The following is a 22,019-nucleotide window of genomic DNA, read 5'->3' as shown; positions in this document are numbered from 1 at the left end:
TTCATGGAGCATAACAAGCATGCTGTTGCTATTGCAATTTCTGGAAGTAATATCCAGTCTATGATTAATGTGGGTTGTGCTCTAGTCATGTATAAAGTGCTAAAAATAAGGTGAAGCTTAAAAATAAAATTCTTGGTCTTACGAACAAATTTTAAACACTTTTTTACTGCTACATTTCTTCAAATATAATTTCTGTTTGTTAAATATTAATTTCTTTGCCTACAAAACATGCTTGATTTCTTTTCAGCAAAATTATTTCCTTTTGCATGAGTGTTCAGATACACTTATTTGCTTATAGTACTCTATTGAAAGTATATAAAATTGTTACATATATCATATAAAGTTAGATCGTGGATGATCCGTCTTGTCTTCCTGAAATACTTGTATAATCCAGTTTTTTTTTTTTTTGCCTTGATATTGCTTTTTTAAGAATGAAATGCTTGAAAAATATCCTTCCTGAAAAATGTTTCTGATGACTCTTGCTCTTCGGCATCAGTCCTTGTAATAGTTTTGAAACATTTTTAACTAGGAAATGTTTGCTTTTTTTGTAATAGAGTCCAAATCAAAATACTTTGGTAAAGGATAAACTGCACACTTCTTGATCTCTTAATCAAGAGTTTTCTTTAAAAGCAGGCTTTATGAATTCTATCTATTGAAGCAGCATAGCCATTAAACTTACTGCAACTATACCATAAGTTGTAAATGAGTAGCTGACCAACTTGAGACTCAGCATTATATAAATTGATTAAAAGGAAATTGAAAGTCAAGGCTGCTAGACTGGGTATTTGCTGTGAAACACCTACAACATATTGGATCAGTGTTAATTTATTATATCATATTGACGCTTCTTAAAGCACTATGCATCAGTTAAAATCAGGGTCCAGGAATGGTGTTTGTTGGCAGACCTAAGCTTATAGCTATGTATTCCCCTTGACCTTGGGTTCTACTAAAGCTTTCCTTTCTCTCATCTCATCCACGGATAGCTGAGTGTTTACATGGTGCTGACTCCTTAAACTGCATTTAAACACAGCTAAAAATATGCTGTTTGCCCCAGATAAGCAATTGTTATAATAGCTACAAGGATGTTGAATGAATAGTGGGGAGGATAGGTGGTCCAGAAGATATGGTTAAGAGGTAGTTCATGCTGTGTAAGTTTGGGTGGTCCTTGGTCTTGCTCATGCAATGGCAATGTTCGTTAGAGGGTAGGAATGTGATCCTATACCGAAAAGATTTCATGCTACCCCAAGGTTTGTAGTGGTGAAATTATACACTGCTTTTTATGTGGAGTTGAGAAGTTCACCTCTGTTTCTCTAAGTTCTGGGTCTTAGGGTGTGTGTATATATAGAACACAAACCAGGAGGCTGGCTGTGTTCCCTTTATTTCACCTGAGTTGTACCATAAGGCACTGCCAGCATACCACTGGCTGAGCCTTTGCATTCCTGACTGCCTGAATTGGAATACTGTAAAAGCTGTAAAAATTTCTAGAAGCTGGTACTCCAGGTTGCTGAACAGTATATAGCTTACCAGGACTTTACTTTCTAGTTTCTAAGAGACTCAAGCATAGGATTTTGGTTGCGAACTTTATTCTCACTAGAAAAAGCATCAGCTTAGAAACCACCAAAACCTGATATAGAATTATTCTCCCTAATTCACATATCTCCCTTTAACATCTAGGACAAGTCTGCACTACAAAATTAAGTCGACTTAATACAGTCACTGCAGTAATGAAATTGGTTTAGCATGTCCACACTAGCTCCTTCTGTTGGTGGTGCACATCCTCAGCAGGAGCACTTGCACCGATTTAACTGTTAGCATAGGACATTGTGGAGGGCTGACAGCCGGAGCCCCGCCGCTTACATTGCTTCAACCTAAGTGCTATGCCTTTCGCAGAGGTGGAGTGGGCAACTTATGTCGGCAGAAACAACATTGTAGTGTAGATGCTGACAGGGTTAGGTTGAAGTAAGGCTTATGTTAGACCAGGCCTTACTGATGGCATGTATTGCAGCCATAGGTCATAGCCAGTAGGGGTCATACTTTCATATCTATGAACAATGCAATAAACTTTCAATTTAAATAGAATAGTATTGTTCATAGCTGTAGTTGGTGCTATAAAACTGTAACGTAAAATCCCACTGACACAGTAGAGCACTTGATACTTAGACTACCTTAATGCAAAGTATTTCAGTTTAGATCCTGTCATCTAAGCATTTCAGCATCCTAGGGTGATGTACTTCTGCTTTACAGATGGTAGAAACTGAGGGACAGTGAGGTTGTGACTTGCCAAAAGCCCCCAAAGAAAGGCAATAGTAGTCATAGAAGTAATAAATCTCATCCCACTACTAACAACTAAACAGTCAATTATTTTTGAAAAAAAACCCCAAGGCTCTGATTTTTTTAAAATAAAATCTATTGTTTTGAAGAGCTCCAATACAAGGTTTCTGATGGAAACACTTGAAACTCTTTAAGGAGCAGCCAGTCTCTGCAAAGCTTAAAGTAGTAGAGGAAGCAGATTTAGATTTTCTAGTTTGAAAAAAAGATTAATAGATTTTAAGGCCAGAAGGAACCATTGTAATTATCTAGTCTGACATCCAAAATTCCTAGAGGTTATCTTTTAGAACAACAGCCAGTCTTGATTTAATAATTCAGTGATGGAGAATCCACCATGACCTTGGTAAATTGTTCCAGTGGTGAATTCCTCTCACTGTGAAATTCAAAGCTTGTATTCAGTCTGAATTTGTCTAGCTTCCGTTTCCAGAGATTAAATTGTGTTATGCCTCTCTGCTAGACTGAAGAGCCCATTATCAAATTTCTGTTCCCCATGTACGTATTTCAGGACTGTAATCAAGTCATCCCTTAACCTTGTCTTTGTTAAGCTAACTGGATTGAACTTCTTGAGTCTATCGCTGTGAGGCATGTTCCTAATCCTTAAGCTCCATAAAGGTGCATCTAGCAGCAATTATGGCATTTCACAATAAGATTGGAGACACTACTATCTTTGCCCACCCCATCACAAAGTGGTTCCTCAAGGGCCTCCAGACCCCATTCCCGGACATTAGACGACCCACTCAACCTTGGGACCTGCACTTGGTACTCACGTGCTTGATGCGCCATCCATTTGAGCTGCTTGCAACATGCTCCCTCCTACATCTGTCCATGAAAACTGCATTTTAGTTGCCATTACATCTGCCAGATGTGTAGGAGAACTTGGAGTGTTTTATGGCTGATCCACAATACACTATATTTTTTTAAGGACAAAGTTATGCTTCGAACGCATCCCAAATTTCTCTGGAAGGTGCATTCCTCCTTCCACCTCAGTGAACCTATCTATCTACCACCATCTTTCCTAAACGGCATGCGAATGCTTTCGAAGCAGCAATGCGCCCACTCGACGTGCACAGAGCATTGTCCTTTTATTTGGATAGAACTAAGCCCTTTAGGGCTTCCCTTAAACTTTTCATTTCAATCACAGAACAATCCAGAGACAAATCCATCTCTACCCAGAGAATATCCAGTTGGATAGCAGACTGCATCCGCCTATGCTACCAACTAAAGAAGATGAATTCTCCAGCTTCTGTTAGGGCACACTCCACAAGATCTGTATCAACGTCTGTGGCATTCTTATCTAACATTCCCCTCTCAGATATTTGCAAAGCTGCCACCAGGGATTTGGAGCATACCTTTGCTAAAGATTATGCTCTTATTCAGGAACCCCTGCCCAACATTCGAATGGGCCGAGCTGTGCTGTCTACAGCTTTCTTACCAGACCCAATGTCCCTACCTCCTTAGGCGATACTGCTTTTCAGTAACCTGGAGTGGAGCACGCACAGGGACATCTCTCAAAAAAGAGGAAGTTACTCACCTATGCAGTAATTGACGTTCTTTGAGATGAGTGTCCCTGTGCTCCGCTACCCCCCCTCCTCGCCTCTGCTTCGGAGTTTGGAAGGGTCTCCATTGTAGCGAAGGAACTGAGGAGCTCGGGCCATGCCTGTGCTGTTGAGACACAGTCGGCAAGCGAGGCAGGCACTGCATGTGTGCGGCCTGTGCAAGTACTGCTGTAAAAATCTCCAAGCAAAGGTGCAGGGGCGCACCAACACCTGGAGTGGAGCACCTGTAGGGACACTCATCTTGAGGAATGTCAGTTACTGCACAGATGAGTAACCTCCTCTTCTTTGTTCCTGGAAGTATACATGTTTCCAGTTAGCCATATTAAAACATGCATTATTTGCTTCTGCCTAGTTTACCAAGTGATCTAGATTGCTCTGTATCAGTGACCAGTCGTCTTCATTATTTACCACTCCTGTTTTTATTATTTTAAAATGTTTCATACTGCATTTTTTTAAACAAATTTTCTTACCCTTTCATAATGAGTGCTGGTCAGAGCCTAAAGAAATCTCAGCACAGGACTGTGAAATCCTTAAAACATTATTTTTATCTCTTTAACCTCTTGAAATGGTATTAAATATTCAAGAATCATTTGATGACAGATGTGATCGTACTTAACCAAGGTTTTATGCTGAATTCATAGCCTTTGTTCAGTCCTTGCTAATTATAGGTAACTTAGACTCAAAGTATTGTCAAACTATTACCAAACTGTTTTTTTTTTTAAATTCACCAGAATGAGTGAGTTGGACTTAATCAGACTAAACATAGCATTTTGCTAGTGCAAGAGAATCATTTAGCGGGGGAGGAAAAATGGATGATAATCTGTTTTCATTGTCTAAGCTTGGTGATCAAAATGTGAAATGCACAAATAACATTGGATTTTCTAAAATTCAGTTTTAATAATTCAGGTGTTACATAGGTGGTAATTTGACTTCTTAAAGTCACTTTAAACCAACATTTGAAACATATGTTGAGAAACCTTATGCGCTCCTGCACATCTATACTTCATATTCCACATTGCTTGGTTGTAACACCACTGTTGCTTGAGCATTTGTGTTCAAGCTTTACTAATTATGATGAAAGTGTGTTAATGTCTGTCATAAAACTAATATTTAATCTAACTTTATACATTTTTATGTTTTAAAAATAAAAAAGGTACTTTAAGGTGAACTGCCCAGCTTTTTTTTTTTAAACCCTTCTAATATAGTAATATGTACTAAATACCTCCCATATACTCTGGAGGAATTCAGTGTGTATTAAAGAAATTTGAGGAAAGGTTATACAGGTCACGTGAAAGTTTTCCATTCTGTTTGTGCTCTGAGCATTTCTGGCCTTTCCATTCCCAGCTGAAGATAGATTTCTTGACCACCCCCTCCAGCTGTTCTTGCTATCTTTGCACTCTGTCCTCCAGCCAGAAAGGTTAATTGTATAGTTTCTATTAACCATTCTCAGTTACTTAACTGGCAAATGCTGTACAAGTACCTGCCCTAACCCCCTGCCCACAAGATAAAGTCTTAAAACTGTTTCCACTGTCCTGGGAGCAGATGTCCAGAAGTTGTTTGCAGCTTCAGGGTGACCTATATGGTACTCAGCCAATCTTTAACATGAAAACAGGGCAAGTCTTAGCATATCCTCTCATACATATTGTTTGAATAATGTATAATTCACTTAAGCATTATAGTGCAATGTGCTGTCCAAGAAGATAATTCCTGTATTTTAGGTTGTCACATAATTTTAATTTAAGGAAAATAAATATAAAAACTAAAATATTGAGACCAAATATTAACACCGGCAGCTTTTCCTCAGAAATGGCAAATTTAAGTCTCATCTACTGCCGTTTGGATAAAATAAGTTCTAATAATACTTAAAAGTGAAGGTGTAAACTTTTTTTAATGGGGGCAAAAATCTGTTTGACAACTCATGACCTTGTAGGCTAGGCTAAAATGTCACTTCTCAGATTGTAAAGTTGGCCTGTATTAGATGTCTCAAAACTGAGAACTCTTCCTGGCTCAGCTCTCTCCTGCTAGTTAGTGTTCTGTACTCTAGTGAATGTCTTATATTTGGCTTGGTGTTACAGTATGTAAGTTGGCATCCAGCTATGTTTTTTGTTAAATACTGTACTTGCAGCACAGCTGTGTCTATTTTTCAGACACCTATTATCCTTTCACCATACTCGTGAAATATACAGTATTTACAAAATTTATTAAGAGTGCTTACCACATTTGCTGGATGACCTAGCTTACTAGTCTATCCTGCTTCTATAGCCTATTTCTCTTCAGTTAACATACTCTTAATCAAAGGTCAGCTCAAATATGAGCAAACTTCTTTTGCCTAGACTCTCTGATCAGCATGAGGAATTGCATAAGAATTCCTTTTGGGGTTCACTCACTTTGGATTGCAGATTTTTATGTTCGTGCCCCAAAATAATATTTAACCTGGTATCTGGTTTTTAGTATTGAACTAGATTGGATGATCATAATGGTCCCTTCTGACCTTAATATCTATGAATCTCTTAACATCCCTTGTATTGATGGATTAAAGATGGTGAAATGAGCAAGTATCAAGGAAAATGAGTACAAATTGGGTCAGAATCCAGTAATGAAGGGTAGAACTGTAGAATGGCAAATGCAAGAAGACTTGAAGGATGTGACATAACCATCCATCTGGATGCCAATGAAATAAGTTAATATGAATTAATCAAAATTTAAAATAAATTGAAAAAAATGATACTGCCTGACATAATCAGTATAGTAAACTGTTTTAAGATATGTTTGGAGCAGGGTTAAAGCGGCCACGAAAAGGTTTCTTCTGGCTAGTGTGAGGTTAACAGGTCATTACCAGATGCATATTGTGCACTCTCATCTCAACTCTTTTGCCTGACTCTGAATCCTTATACTCAAAGAACTGTTATGCCACCTGCAAAGGCTAGTAGCATAATTCTCCCCACTGTACTGAATCTCTTCCCCACAGGAGGGCAGGGATCCACATTCCTAAAACATTCTGGACTATTAGAATAATGGAGACGCTTGAACCTCTTGAAATGCAATGATGTATAAACATAACTTCAGAGAACTTGCACTTAAGTGATAAACTTCGTTTACAGGACGATTGAGCTTTCTGTTATTAAAGTCCTGAACTAGAAACAGTTACTCAGTTTGTGGCTGTCAGAAACCATATTGAATCAATTGTTTCTTGTGGTCTTCAGATTATTGTAATTTACATCCTGAACACCTGGCCACTCAGAGGTACAGTACTTAACTTGCAAACTAAAGAATAAAAAGCTCAGGATGATTAATCATAGCAAAAACAAGCAGCACTTTATTATCTGAGCTTCAAAAAGCATTCTGTAACCTATCTGAATAGGTTAGAAAGCTAAAATTATTAAACTAACTTACACTTGGAATCAGTTTCTATCAGTATTGATCTGAAAAGATTGTTAATTTGTGATTGAGATTTAATTGAGACAAACTTTGTCTGAGAGCATGCTACATTTTGCTGTTTCTAGTCACATGTCTGAACACCTACTTTGGAATTTGATTTGTAGTAGTAAATTGAGTTAGGCTGGCAGAAGAACTCTTATGCCAGTATAAACTGTATCTACAGTTGGAGGGTTTGCTGGCATATCTATGCCAGCAAAAGTTTTCTAGGGTACAAGAGGCCTTAAACAACCTTCAGGTTCAGGTCTATTGCCTTGGACAAAGTCAGTTAAATAAATGTATTTCTACTCAGAGCTGTTTGTCTAGTCTGCAAGGCTTTCTTGCCCTTCCTTTGGGACAGCACTATCAAGATCCCAAGAGAGACAATATGATGGCGATGCATTATATAAACAGAGGGGTGCACGATATTCCCCCTTATCATGAAGCAGTTTATTTTGTGAGAATGGTGTATTCTTCATTAAATCAACTCAATAGCTCTTTATTTCACAGGGGTTCAAAACATGCAGATCCTCACAGCAGGAAAGGCTCAGTCACCACCGATAGGGACTAATGGACTTAGTTTTAGATAAAGTATTCTACAACTAGGCGGAGGGTGAGGTCCCCTAACAGAGGCATTTCTGATTCAGTGGGAAAAGAAGCTACTATGGTATCCCCATTCCACTAATTCCCAGAGTGCTCAGGAATGTGTGCTGGGACAGCCCAGATAATGCAAAAACCAGCCTGGGCACATCAGTTTTTTTCTGACCCAATACACCCATCAATTCACCCACTTCTTCCACTTCAAAATCTTCTGGACATCATTCCAAAGAATCATAATCTAGTGTTCCATCTAGATCTCGTGTCTCTACAACTGATGACATGGAGATTAGCTGGTTCAATTCTATTTGATGACCGTTTGAGTTTTTGATGCAGAGCAGAAAGGCCTTTACAAGCGTAACCTATAAAGCTGAATGAAAGATTTTTTCATTGTAGTCCGTTCAGAGGCACTCTCAACCCTTGGAGTCTTTTGTTGTCTCTAGAATACTCAGGACTCTCAATCAGCTCTGTTCGAGCGCATTTGGCAGCTGTTTCTGTGCATCATCCACAGATTGAGGGTCATTCAGTTTTCCTCCACACCACTCTATCCACATTTCCAACAGGATTGACTCATAGTTCTACCGGTTAGAAACTTTCCAACCTGGGATTTTAATGTTGTGCTGCTGCTCTTTTTAATGGTGATGGGTCCCCTGTGCATATATGCTGTATTCCATAAGCACAGAGTTGTAATTCGGCTTTTAAATTAGTTTATACATCTGCCAGTATTTTTCCCAAGCCTCCTGATTCTCCCACAGAGAATAAGTTTTATACACATAAATAAGAGGACAAGGCTGTAATAACATTATTTAAAACAGTCATTCTGAAACTCTTGCAGGCTTGTGGTAGCTTTTGCTAATAAATCCAAGGAATGATTTGTTGCCACCTAGACACTCAAAGTAGGTTTCAGATTGTATTTGTTTCTTACATATTGAGCAAAGTAATCCTCCCTTTTCAAGCTAGTGCAGATACTCCTATGGCTCATTTTAGGGGAATCTCTATTTCTGAGAAGTAGAGCAGCTACTTGGAGTTTTGCTTATATATTTACCAGTCATTACTCCATTGTAGCAGCTTCTAGATCAGATTAGGCAGGTCTGTCTTAGTCGTTTTTTAGATAGGAGTCTTATCACCCAGCTCCTTGAGTTAACTGCTGGTCAGTCACTGACAGTGGTATGCAGGTGGACAAATGCTTGCAAAGGTTACCTAATTTTCAGTAAGTGGAGTGGCTTAGAGATGCCTTTGTCCATGTGGTTACTATGACCCACCCTCCTTCCCCACTTGTAACTAAGTCTTCTAGCTGCCTATATTACTGAAGGAAATGAGTGGAGGTTGAGGGTGCTCAGTTCTTCATGCCCACTTGTGGTTAAGATTCTGGGCTCATGTATGTTAGGGGTACGCACTACAATAAGATCCAAGTAGACATAATCATCTCAAACTCTAGTTACTATAAAGCATGTGACTTTACCCATCCCATGGCACATCAGTGCACGGAGTGAACCTGTTAGACTGTGTGAAATGTCATAACTGTTATGATGATTCTTGTTTGTTCTGCATTTCTAGGTAATATTCAGGTATCTTGGATTGATGATACATCAGCATTTGTGTCACTTAGCCAGCCAGAACAAGTACAAATAGGTAAGTGTTTTTGGAATCACCTCATTGTAAGGTTTGCCTGTTCGCACTATAAACAGACATTGAAAGGGTTGCTACTGTCTCTTCTAAAATTCCTCAGTCCATAATTTCCTTCTAGCTGGCAAATAGTAGGAATTTCATTTGCCACTATGTTTCTCTTAATAAGCCACTGTCACTTGGTATCAACCACTTCTCTTTGTGTATGAGTATCATTGACATAACAGCAATGCAAACAGGTATGGGAATTTTGTTGAACTATTAGAGCCAGTTGAGGTAGACAGGGATTCAGAACCCATTTGTTCTCCTGCACAGTTTGCTTCCTGAGCATCATAAAAGAAGCCAGCAGAATGGGTAGGTGCCAAGGTGCACAGCACTGTGAAGTCGAGAAGTATTATGCAGAGGGCCACCAGGCTGTTGTAGCTCCAGTGCACGTTTTGGGTTTATAGGCTTCACTGCAACTAGTTGAGTAGTTCTTGTAGTAAAACAAACTGAAACTCCATGTTTTCCCTGTCCACACTGCTGCCTGCATATCATGAATCATAGAACTGGAAGGGACCTTGAGAGGTCATCTAGTCCAGTCCACTGCACTCATGGCAGGACTAAGTATCTAGACCATTCCTGACAGGTCTTTGTCTAACCTGCTTTTAAAAATCTCCATTGATGGAGATTCCACAACCTCCCTAGACAATTTATTCCAGTGCTTAACCACCGTGACAGGAAGTTTTTCCTAATGTCCAACCTAAACCTCCCTTGCTGCAATTTAACCCCATTGCTGCTTGTCCTATCCTCAGAGGTTAAGAAGAACAATTTTTCTTCCTCCTCCTTGTAACAACCTTTTACATACTTGAAAACTGCTATCCTGTCCCCTCTGTCTTCTTTTCCAGACTAAACAAACCCAGTTCCCTGGCTTCCAGTTTCTTTTCTTCTCTTCTCTTCTTTCTCTCCCCTTCCTCACTAAGCCTACCAAATGGTAGTCTCTGTAGAGCAAAATTGTGAAGGTTTTCACTAGCTGTCTGTGTTTCCAACTACCTTAAGGTGTGACCTATCTGCTTAGATGTTTCATGATCTGCCAAAGGCATCAGCAGTACAAAGTACCCTTCTGTCTTTATTGTAGAAGAGGACCAAGACGTTTTAGGAAAGATGAAAATTAGTTTGTACTTAATTTGGGCTGCCAATGTTTGAACATTCACATGCTTAAAACATGATTCTGTCCATGTTCAGTCTCTACTGGAGTGCTTGTGTAAAGTCCACTTTCTAGCTTGGGCAGCTTAAGTTTGCTTAGCTCTTCTTTATTGTACTGAACACTTAGTGAGCTTTGCCAAGCTGCTCACTGTTGCAGACTTTCCTTGGTCCCAGAGTTGATTGGCTTATTACCAAAACAAAGTTTTGTAAAGGCTTTTCCTCATCAGTAGTTTGTTCAAGAAAACATCAGTTATCTTAAAGCAGGAACACAAAGGTTGTGTACAGCTGAATAGGTAGAAATATGCCTAAATACTTCAGATGCCAAACTTCATTCACTTTAAATCAAATTCAGGCATTAAAACTAACTTTCTCTAATAGTATAACTGTATTAAGGTAGTTGGTTGATATATTACAAACAGAATACTTTATTGTGTTATGGAATTTTTAACACTGTTCTGAAATGCTATGCGACAGTCGTAGCCTAATATCATGGGTTGTTTTCCCTTTTGACAATCATTCAGGGAACTTGCCAACTCAGCTGTGGAGTAAACCCATGGGGTCTAGTGAAAGAGATGAGGGGAGGTATTAGCGTTCAGAAATCTTCAAACAGTTGAGTTGTTGAATGCATTTTTCTCCGAGTATGTATTGATTCTGACACACAAAATAGAAAGCAGACTCCTAATGCTATTGGACAGAATACTTTATATTAATGTTTAAACCTTGTAACCTTACTTAATCCTCATCGCCAATTTCATACTGATAAGTAGTCAATGACCTTCTTTAAAACACTGACCTCTAGACACACACAAGGTCCAATAGGGAAATTACTGCTCACTATGGGAAGGGGAATGAGAGCACTGTTTACTTACAAAAGTTTAAAAAAAAAAAAGTCCAAACATATTTTCAGAAAATAAAGTGGCTAAATAAGTGGCTTATTCTTGAATGAATTTAAAAAATTGACTGTATATACATATGCTTGCTTTGGAAATCAAAATACATTAATTTATATTTTACAATTCACTGCTACCATATAGTAAACCTAAGTTAAGATGCACCTCAATAGGGTAGCTAATTCAAACTATCAAATTAGTGACCCTGAGGAGGGCGTAAATCAGTGGTTCTCAATCTGTGGCCCACCAGCTGCTTGCGGCCCAATCAGCACACAGCTGCAGCCCATGTGACATCCTCAGGTAGTATATATATTGTGTGGCTGCTGCCCACATAACACATGGAAAGCTGCATATGTGATCCACAATGGTAAATAGGTTGAACTACTGGTGTAAATCACTTTAATTAAAAAAGGAGTACTTGTGGCACCTTAGAAACTAACAAATTTATTTGAGCATAAGCTCACGAAAGCTTATGCTCAAATAAATTTGTTAGTCTCTAAGGTGCCACAAGTACTCCTTTTCTTTTTGCGGATACAGACTACATGGCTGCTCCTCTGAAACCTCACTTTAATTAGGCAGCATTCTTTTGTCTAGTGCCTAAAGTACATGTCTGTTTTACTTTCATTAAAGTTCTTTGTGATTTTTAATTAACCCGTAATCAGAAGTGCAAAGCTAGGGTCTGTCTACGTAGTCCCTTAGAAATATTCTGCACTATAAACAGGCATGGTTAGTGGTCAAATAACTGGTCCCTGTCATTAAAGGGTTTACAGTGTTAGACATGACATATAGGGAGTGATGTTAGACAAGCAGTAGTTCTAAAAACTTTAGCCATCCCAGGTATAAGGCTGTAAGAGTGCTACTTTTTTTACTTGCCTAGTATTCCATTTTATTTATTGGCTTAATTGATTTTTTTTCGGATGGTTAGGAACAAAACATTTCCAATGAAGACATTTGAAAACAAGTTTTCATTGAAAAATTTCTCAATGTCTTCTGTTTTTCATCAAAAAACTGACTAATTTCCCAAACCTAACATTTTTTTCTTGAGTTTTCAGTTTTTTGATGTAAACCCCAAAAATGTCATTAATTGGATATGTCCCGTGGGCATTTTTTTATTGACAAAAACCATTTGTCAAAAGTTTCAAATGAGAAATGTTGACCAGCTCCAGATATTTGATTTATATCTTTGTTTGCATCACAGTTTCCGCTGCTTAAACTATATTTATTGCAGAAGATAGCATGCATGCTAATCAAGTGGGCCTTGAAGAAGGCTGGATTGATTTGGGGTCAAAGTGGTCATTTCAGGTGTAGTGAACAGCTTGGGAGAAGGTCACACATCATAATGGTGAGAGGAGCTGATTGAGTAATGGTCTTAGTGTTGTGTGATGGGCAAAGAGACCATACATGTAGGTGGGATTAGAGCTGAACAGGACATTGAAGTTGAGCTGACAGGATTGAGTCATTTCTCATATAAGAAAACTCCAAGGAATGAAGGACACTGGGAGGAGGGTAGTGCTTGCTGTTCTAGCTACACCTAATGTTAAATGATTTTAGCAGCAGTGTTTTGAGTACAGTGTAGTGGTGGGATCCAGGTAGGCCACAGAGCAAGGTGGTGTGATAGTCCATGTAGAGATTAACAAAGACTGGACATCTGTCTTTGCAATAGGGATCCGAAGGAGATTTTGAGATGTTAAAGGTTAGTTGTTAAATTATAAAGTTCGTTGGATTTGATTTGGTAGGTAAATTTAGGATTGGAAATAGGCATTACATTTTTACAAGATAAGACCTAACGGGTCATTTTAACCCACTAAGGGTATGTCTGCACTGGGTCTGATGGTGTAATTTCCAGCTTCAGTAAATGTACACAAGCTAGCTTCCATCTGCAGCATCATCTCCAGGATACTGATAGATTGTGAGGATGGGATTTTCTTTCGTTATCCCTTAATGATCAAAAGAACAATCTGTGAAAATGCTTTTACGAACTTGTTAAACTTGTTCACATCCTGTGTTATCAAAATTCCTCAGGGGCCTTCATGTCTGCCTTCTGATTAGAGACCTAAGTCTCACGTGGGATCTCAGTGTTGTCCTCTTAGAGCTTTGAACCCTTATCAGGATGCTCATTATACCACCCCACATTCAACTGTCTGAGTCATAGCCATTGTATCAGCATGAAGAGTCGTGAAATGCAGGCCCTTGTGGCTGAACTGCCATACGCATCGTTCCAGAGGTACAAGAAAGTGACGAAACCACACCCTAGCTCTCCGAATTCCCTTTGAACTGGTTTATTACCTTACCAGTCATCTTATTGAAGCCACATTCCTCACGGAGTTGGGGGGGCGGGGAAGAAACTTCATATACTGGATATGTCTAAGGCCCTGCTTTATTACCTCAACAGAACCAAGCCTTTGAGATTCTCTCCCCACCTCCTCATGGCCATGTCTGGCGCATCAAAAGGGTAAACCATCTCTTTATAGAGAATCTCAGAATGGTTCATACATTGTATTTTCATCTGATATCAGTTGGCTGGGAAACCTCTTCCTCTGAACGTCAAGACATACTCCACCAGGGCATACTTCAACACTTTCTGCCTCCTACAGAGTGAGCTGATCTTTGAGGTCAGTAAGGCAGCCATGTGGAGCCAAACTATTGACCTTTGTTAAGCATTATGCATTTGATATGGCTGTAATGGCAGATGCTAGTTTGGAAGAGTGGTACTCCAGTCAGTTTTACTAATACAACTGAGACTTCATACCCACCATCCGGGAAGGGTACTTCTTGCCAGTGATCTACAGTGAGATCCACACTGACACATACTTGAAAAAAAGAATGGTTACTTTACCTCACAATAACTGTGCTTCTCTGAGATGTTGTAGTCAATGGGGGTCTCATAACCCACCTCCATTCCCACTTCTCAAAGTCCTCAGCTACATGGGCTTTGAACTGTGAGGAAACTAAGAGGATTGCGGCCACCCCACCTGTTATGCCCTGATATTGGTACACAGAGTACATGCAGCCTGGATGCATGCTGCTGCTATAAATAGATTTGGTCCTGTGCAAGCACATGAACATCTATGTGGGATCCACACTGATTACAGTATCTTAAAGAAGCACAGTTACGGTAGAATAAGTAATAGTTTTGTTTGTTCTGATTTAGAAATTATTTAATCAGGATTGAATGTGGTAGTGTTGACTTGACCTACAGTATACCAAAAGAAGGCTGAAAGGCAATATGATTGCTCTCTATAAATATATCAGAGGGATAAATATCACGGAGGGAGAAGAATTATTTAAGCTCCAATGTGGACACAAGAACAAATGGATATAAACTGGCCATCAGGAAGTTTTAGACTTGAAATTAGACTAAGGTTTCTAACCATCAGAGGAATGAAGTTCTGGAACAGCCTTCCAAGGGAAGCAGTGTGGGCAAAAGACATATCTGGCTTCAGGACTAAGCTTGATAAGTTTATGGAAGGGATGATATGATGGGATAGTCTAATTTTGGCAATTAATTGATCTTCAACTATTAGCAGTAGATATGCCTAATGGCCTGTGGTGGTATGTTAGATGGGGTAGGATCTGAGTTACTACAGAGAATTCTTTCCTGGGTCTCTGGCTGGTGAGTCTTGCCCACATGCTCAGGGTTTAGCTGATCACCATATTTGGGGTCAGGAAGAAATTTTCGTTCAGGGCAGATTGGCAGAGGCCCTGGGGAGTTTTCACCTTCCTCTGCAATGTGGGGCACGGGTCACTTGCTGGAGGATTCTCTGCACCTTGAAGTCTTTAAACCACGATTTGAGGACTTCAGTAGCTCAGACATAAGTTAGGGGTTTGTTACAGGAGTGGGTGGGTGAGATTCCATGGCCTGCGTTGTGCAGAAGGTCAGACTAGACGATCCTAATGGTCCCTTCTGACCTTAAAGTCTATGATTCTATGATGAGACCAACAACACCATAAATGCTGAGTGGTTCAGGGTTTGAAACCTGAAAGACTTTCTTGTAAGAAATTTGAGGGTAAACTGCATGTGAAATAATTAATACACACTTTTCTAGCACAATATGTTTTGTTTTAACTGGGTTTTAGCCAAGGCAGAAAATCATCATCCTTTCAAAATAACATTACCAAACAAATAATATTTTTAAAGGTTTTAAATCTCTTCCAGTTTTAATCTTGATACAGTGTGTATAATTAAAATGGGAGAAGGGTTTTATGGTAGTTGTTTAGGTGCCTGTTAATCTGGAGAAATGTCATCAAGGTTGGCTGAAAGTACATGGCTTTCAGAATCAATATTGAAGTGCTGCACATGTGAATAAAAGGTGGTGTCAGTCCATTTTCCTAAGCATTGTAGTAAATGAAGTTTTGGGGTTTCATATTTCTTCTAGTCTCCCTGATGCATTTTTTCCTAACTGCCAGCTCTGCAAGCTCAACTTGGGATCTGAAAGTCAAGCTGAGTCCTCTTTCATTCACAGATCAAGAAAGATTCTGTAAGCAGAACATGACCAATTTGAATGATGTGACCCTGTTTGGAATCTGCGCATCTTCTCTTAGATATATTGACTCTACAGTGCTGATGGAAGTAAAATAAACTTAGCTTTTGAAGTGAGCAGAGTCCAGATCACACATAGACCAGGTCTATTGAATAAGGTGCCACTTTCACATAAATTCATTCATGCAGTCAACTACCTGCCATGCTGCAACTGTTACCACATAGATATAATTCAGTTTTCAAAAGTAATTCAGTGAGACTATGTAGTGGTTGGAGAGAGAACAAATTCTGACTTTCTCCTCTAGCAGTTCCAGTTTAAACAGGTAGAAAATTCTCTTGGCTGGTGGTAAGGGGCCATTGAAAACAAACATCTGAAATTTTTGGATAAGTGGCTGCAACTTTATTCAACAGTGCACTAAAGTAAGATAACTTGGAGGATAATTTCTGAGGGCAGCACTACCTGATAGTGAATCTAGAACAGTACAGGAAAGGGTCACCCCAGGTCATCTTCAACGGCTTCCTAATGTAAGATCACTTTCAGAGCCTTTCAAAATTTCCAGATCATGACCAATCTACTTCCCCAAAACCCATATGAGTAGTCCTATTCTACAGCCTGCCAGGTCAAGTCTTAGTGCCACTGAGCTCTGTAAAAGTGTTTGGGAATCCCTGCAGGTCCAATTCTACCTCCTAGATAGAGAGGGCAGTTGCTTTGTTCACAGGAAGGTTGCTTATCTTCAAACCCTCTTTCCTCAGACATTATGCCATTACTAGCCATCCTTAGAAGGAATTCTTCATCCTAGTTGCCATGATTTTCCACTCAAAGTTGCAAATAATCAATAAACATGTACTGAAGTACATAAGGTGCTTAAGGAACTATTGGAAGCAATCTCGGAACTGTTAGCAGTTATCTTTGAGAATTCATGGAGGATGGGTGAGGTCCCAGAAGACTGGAGAAGGGCAAATATAGTACATGCCTTTAAAAAGTGGAACAAAGAGGACCCAGGGAATTATAGACCAGTCAGTCAAACTTCAATACCTGGAAAGATGCTGAAACAAATTATTAAGCAATCAGTTTGTAAACACCCACAGGATAATAGGGTTATAAGTAGTAGCCAACATGGATTTCTCAAGAATAAATCATGCCAAACCAACCTTAATTTCCTTTTATGATAAAGTTACCAGCCTAGTGGGTAGAGGGTAGCAATAGATATATCACATCTTGATTTTTAGCTTTTAACAATAAGGCTTTTGACAATCCCGCATGACCGTCTCATCAGCAAAGTAGGGAAATGTGATTTAGATGAAATTACTATAAGATTTGTGCACAACTGGCTGAAACACAGTATTCAATAAATATCAGTGATTTGCTGTCAAACTGGTAGGCTGTCTAGTGGGATCACACAGGGGTCTGTCCTGGGTCTGGAGCTAGTCAATATTTTCATTAATGACTTGGATAATGGGGTGGGGAGTATGAACGTAAGAATGGCCATACTGGGTCAGACCAAAGGTCCATCCAGACCAGTATCCTGTCTACAGACAGTGGCCAATGCCAAGTGCCCAAGAAGGAGTGAACTTAACAGGTAATGATCAAGTGATCTCTCTCCTGCCATCCATCTCCACCCTCTGACAAACAGAGGCTAGGGACACCATTCCTTACCCATCCTGGCTAATAGCCGTTAATGGACTTCACCTCCATGAATGTATCCAGTTCTCTTTTAAACCCTGTTATAGTCCTAGCCTTCACAACCTCCTCAGGCAAGGAGTTCCACAGGTTGACTGTGCGCTGTGTGAAGAACTTCCTTTTATTTGTTTTAAACCTGCTGTCCATTAATTTCATTTGGTGGCCCCTAGTTCTTATATTATGGCAGCAAGTAAATAACTTTTCCTTATTCTCTTTCTCCACACCACTCATGATTTTATATACCTCTATCATATCCCCCCTTAGTCTCCTCTTTTCCTAGCTGAAAAGTCCTAGTCTCTTTAATCTCTCCTCATATGGGACCTGTTCCAAACCACTAATCATTTTAGTTTCCCTTTTCTAATGCCAGTATATCTTTTTTGAGATGAGGCGACCACATCTGTAATACACATGCACTTAAAGTTAATGACTTGTGTATCTATCGCATACAAAATGCACTGATGAAAACGCCTTTCTGCTAGATTTGATAGTGGCTTTATAAACTGTAGGTATTCTTATAAAAATTCCAGTCTGTTAATTCTGCCAGTAGGTACTATTAAGTCAAGATATTCAGAATATCTGAACAAAGTACAGTTTACTTTTACACCAGTTGTGTGTTAGAGAGACAAATTGGGTGAGGTATCTTTTATTGGACCAACTTGTGGTGTTGACAGAGACAAGCTTTCGAGTATGCTTGGCACTCTTCAGATCATGACGAGCTCTGTGTAAGCTCAAAAGCTTATCTCTGTCACCAACTCAGGTTGGCCCAATAACAGATATTTTCTCACCCAACTTGTCTCTAATATCCTGGGACCAACATGGCTACAAAAACAGTGCTTGTGTATATATGTCAACTTTAAGTATGTTCTGCAGCAAAATGCAAAGGTTTGAGATAAAATGTGGACATTGCAAATGGAATTCATAACTGACCTATACTTTATAGACAGTTTTTGATTTTTAAATTTCAAAGTGTGTAAATTGGAGGCTGAGTAACTTGGCACCATAGTGTGACCCCATGAGAATTAGATAGGAATCACTATAACACAATGAAAACTTTCTAACTTGTGTAACTTTACCTTTAGTAGCTTATTTTTTCTGTAAAAAGTTATAGAAATATATCACATTACTACATTTTGCTCAAGTCAGTTTTCCTGTGCTTGGACTACTTGTATGTGAAAAAGTAACAAAGAATATTATCTTACTTTCTTTTAATTAAGCATGTGCATTAGCTTTATAAAAAAGATAGAATGTAGTGCTAGATGAGAGCATGTGCTTTGTCCTCTCCGTTTTGAAATGGAGCAGAACAGTGTTCACCAGAAGGTTAGAAATGTTATTAATCACTTAAAAGAAAACAGAATAAGCCCCAGCTCTGTCTTCCAAATATGTGAAATGCATAAATGCTAGATCTATAGAAAATTTCAGCAGCCAAAAATACGTGCATTTAATTGAGAAAACTGTGTGTCACATAGCATAAATGGAAGTGTTTTCAGAATACTTGGCAGGAGTTCAATCCTTGCACCACCTTCTGAAGTTTAAAGTCAAAAATGGGCGTAAAATGTACTTTCTTAACGATCTCACCCCCTATACGGGGAGCAGCCAACTGGATATCTAGCAGTCTCTTTTCTAGTGCCACTCTTGCTTTCTTCCTTCCCTAACCCATAAATTCTTCTAAATACCTATTTGTTTCTATAAAAGAAAAGGAGTACTTGTGGCACCTTAGAGACTAACCAATTTATTTGAGCATGAGCTTTCGTGAGCTACAGCTCACTTCATCAGATGCATACCGTGGAAACTGCAGCAGACTTTATATACACACAGAGAATATGAAACAATACCTCCTCCCACCCCACTGTCCTGCTGGTAATAGCTTATCTAAAGTGATCAACAGGTGGGCCATTTCCAGCACAAATCCAGGTTTTCTCACCCTCCACCCCCCCACACAAATTCACTCTCCTGCTGGTGAATTTGTGTGGGGGGGTGGAGGGTGAGAAAACCTGGATTTGTGCTGGAAATGGCCCACCTGTTGATCACTTTAGATAAGCTATTACCAGCAGGACAGTGGGGTGGGAGGAGGTATTGTTTCATATTCTCTGTGTGTATATAAAGTCTGCTGCAGTTTCCACGGTATGCATCTGATGAAGTGAGCTGTAGCTCACGAAAGCTCATGCTCAAATAAATTGGTTAGTCTCTAAGGTGCCACAAGTACTCCTTTTCTTTTTGCGAATACAGACTAACACGGCTGTTCCTCTGAAACCTATTTGTTTCTATAACACTCAGCTTGGGAGCAAAAGTCAGTCATTCGAAACACACAAGATTTCCAGGTTTTAATTTTTTTTACTGTCAAAAGGCTGTGTTTTAACATCCACTAACAACTAGGTGACCCCTTGTGTTGAGCATCCAAAGGTCGTTTTGGTTCTCCCATACCTGCACTGCCATGTGCCAGTTCTTCAGCATGTCTTCCCAAACTATGCCCCCAACTCGCTGTGGGGAAGATGGAAAAAGCCCCCACCTCACCTTGGCCCGTCTGTGGTGAGGGAAAAAATTCCTTCACAGCCTCCTGTGTAAGGAGCGATTAGCATAATGGCCTCAGTGGGTTATGACAAAGCCTAGTATTAAACTACCCACATGGGCTTTTCCTGCACTGGCATGGACCTAAATAGTTTCCCCTCTCTTCCAGTGACTGGGAGGAGGGATAGGGCAGTGTCCCCATGCTGACCTAGTCTGAAGCTGCTGCAGCGAGTCACTCTCTGGCTATCTAGCCTTTAAAGTGGCCACACACCTTTTCCTACAATTCAAACAATGGCCCCCACTCTTATGTGAGGTGAGGTCATTCTGCTTATGTGCTATAGCAAAAATTAGTTTTTGTTCTTTATTATCGGTAGTTGAACAGTTGCGTAGACCTTAGTTTGTGACTTTTGGGCAGATGTGAAATTTGGCATATCTTGTTTGATCTATTTTTGCTATCAGGTAAATTACATGACTGAAAAAGACTTAATTCAATGCTAGCAACTCAGACTACATGAGTGATGCCAATCTTTGTTTCTGTTACATATATTTAAATGCAAAGTTTCAACATAACACCTACAGTTCTGTACTTTAGTACACACATTCCCCTCTGACTTTCTTAGAGATGATTTCCCCCTTTCTGTAGTGTGGTCATATGTAGTTTGTCACCTGGATTCTTCAGAGCTTGAGAAGAATGGCAGCATCTCTGTTCTTCTCCAAACACTTCAGAGTCTTGCTAGTAAGCAACTCTTGAGGATCCTTACAGCTAGCAGCATTCCAGTCTTTGGGTTAATAGTTGACTGGACTCAGTTTCTGATTAAACAAATCTGTAGCCTGTATCCAAACTGGAAAAGATCAGCATATAAAAATAGTTGTACCCTAGAGTTCTATAAGGCTATCGCTCTGGAGGGCGGTATCTTGTCCCCATAAGCCAGGGGTCTCAAACTCAATTTACCTTAGGGCCAATGCCAGTCCTCAAATCCTCCCAATGGGCCAATAATGTCACTGAAGATGGTGTTCAGAAAAGAAAACGTTTATATATTTTTTTATTTTGAATTTCTTAGAAATAATAAAACTCTCATTCAACATTATACAATTCTTCGCCTGCCAGAGAGTTTTTAGTGTTTGCTAGACACCTGGCAACGCTTCAGTTCTGTCAGTTTGTTGATGTTTGGCCTCAGTGACTGAGCAATTGAAACCTTCAGTATTGCAGCACGGTGTGCATCAGATAGTTGGGTTCGGTAGTTTGACTTGTTTATATTCATTGTGGAAAAAAGTGACGCTGCCTCCATGGCTGCCTCTGCCTGGCAACTAATGATGCTGGCTGACTCTGCCTGATGACTAGTGATGGTATCTCTGTCCCTCTCTCCCAGCCAGTGGGAGCTGTGGGGGGCAGCACCTACAGCAGACATTGTGAGCAGCGTGGCTGCGTGCATCTCTCCTCTGCAGCCAGCAGTGGGGAGGTTCTCGGGCCACAGATGGCCCGCGGGCCAGGACTTTGAGACCCCCACCATAAACTGAGATGAGCTAGTTAAGAATATCATAATGTTATAGAAATGTAGGGCTGGAAGGCACCTTGAGAGGTCCTCCAGTCCAGCTGCTGTATAGAGGCAGGACCAAGTAAATCTAGACCATTCGTGAGAGGTGTTTGTCCAACTTTGTTCTTAAAAACCTCCCCAAACTCGCTTGAAAGCTTTTTCCACAGATTTTCTAAACATTTCATCTTTTTAGCTGTTCTCATCTGGAATCTCTCCAATTTG

At 39.7% G+C, this 22,019-nt stretch overlaps 1 protein-coding gene across 4 annotated transcripts in view; it reads left to right on the top strand.

Annotated features, from left to right (window-relative positions):
• Positions 1 to 22,019, top strand: part of PARN (poly(A)-specific ribonuclease) — a 170,353-nt gene that overhangs the window by 58,023 nt on the left and 90,311 nt on the right. For all 4 annotated transcript variants that reach the window (XR_007358919.2, XM_075132767.1, XM_048867743.2 and 1 more), the window contains exon 21: positions 9,453 to 9,527. Coding sequence is in view for 3 of the 4 variants with exons in the window: in XM_075132767.1 (XP_074988868.1) it covers positions 9,453 to 9,527 (75 nt within the window). In the remaining variant the exon portion in view is untranslated. The remainder of the gene's footprint in view (positions 1 to 9,452; positions 9,528 to 22,019) is intronic.

The sequence above is a fragment of the Caretta caretta genome, chromosome 10 (assembly GCF_965140235.1).
Source record: "Caretta caretta isolate rCarCar2 chromosome 10, rCarCar1.hap1, whole genome shotgun sequence".
Taxonomy (NCBI): Eukaryota; Metazoa; Chordata; order Testudines; family Cheloniidae; genus Caretta; species Caretta caretta.
The sequence above is the reverse complement of the archived record's forward strand: the minus strand, read 5'-3'. Positions and strand labels throughout refer to the sequence as shown.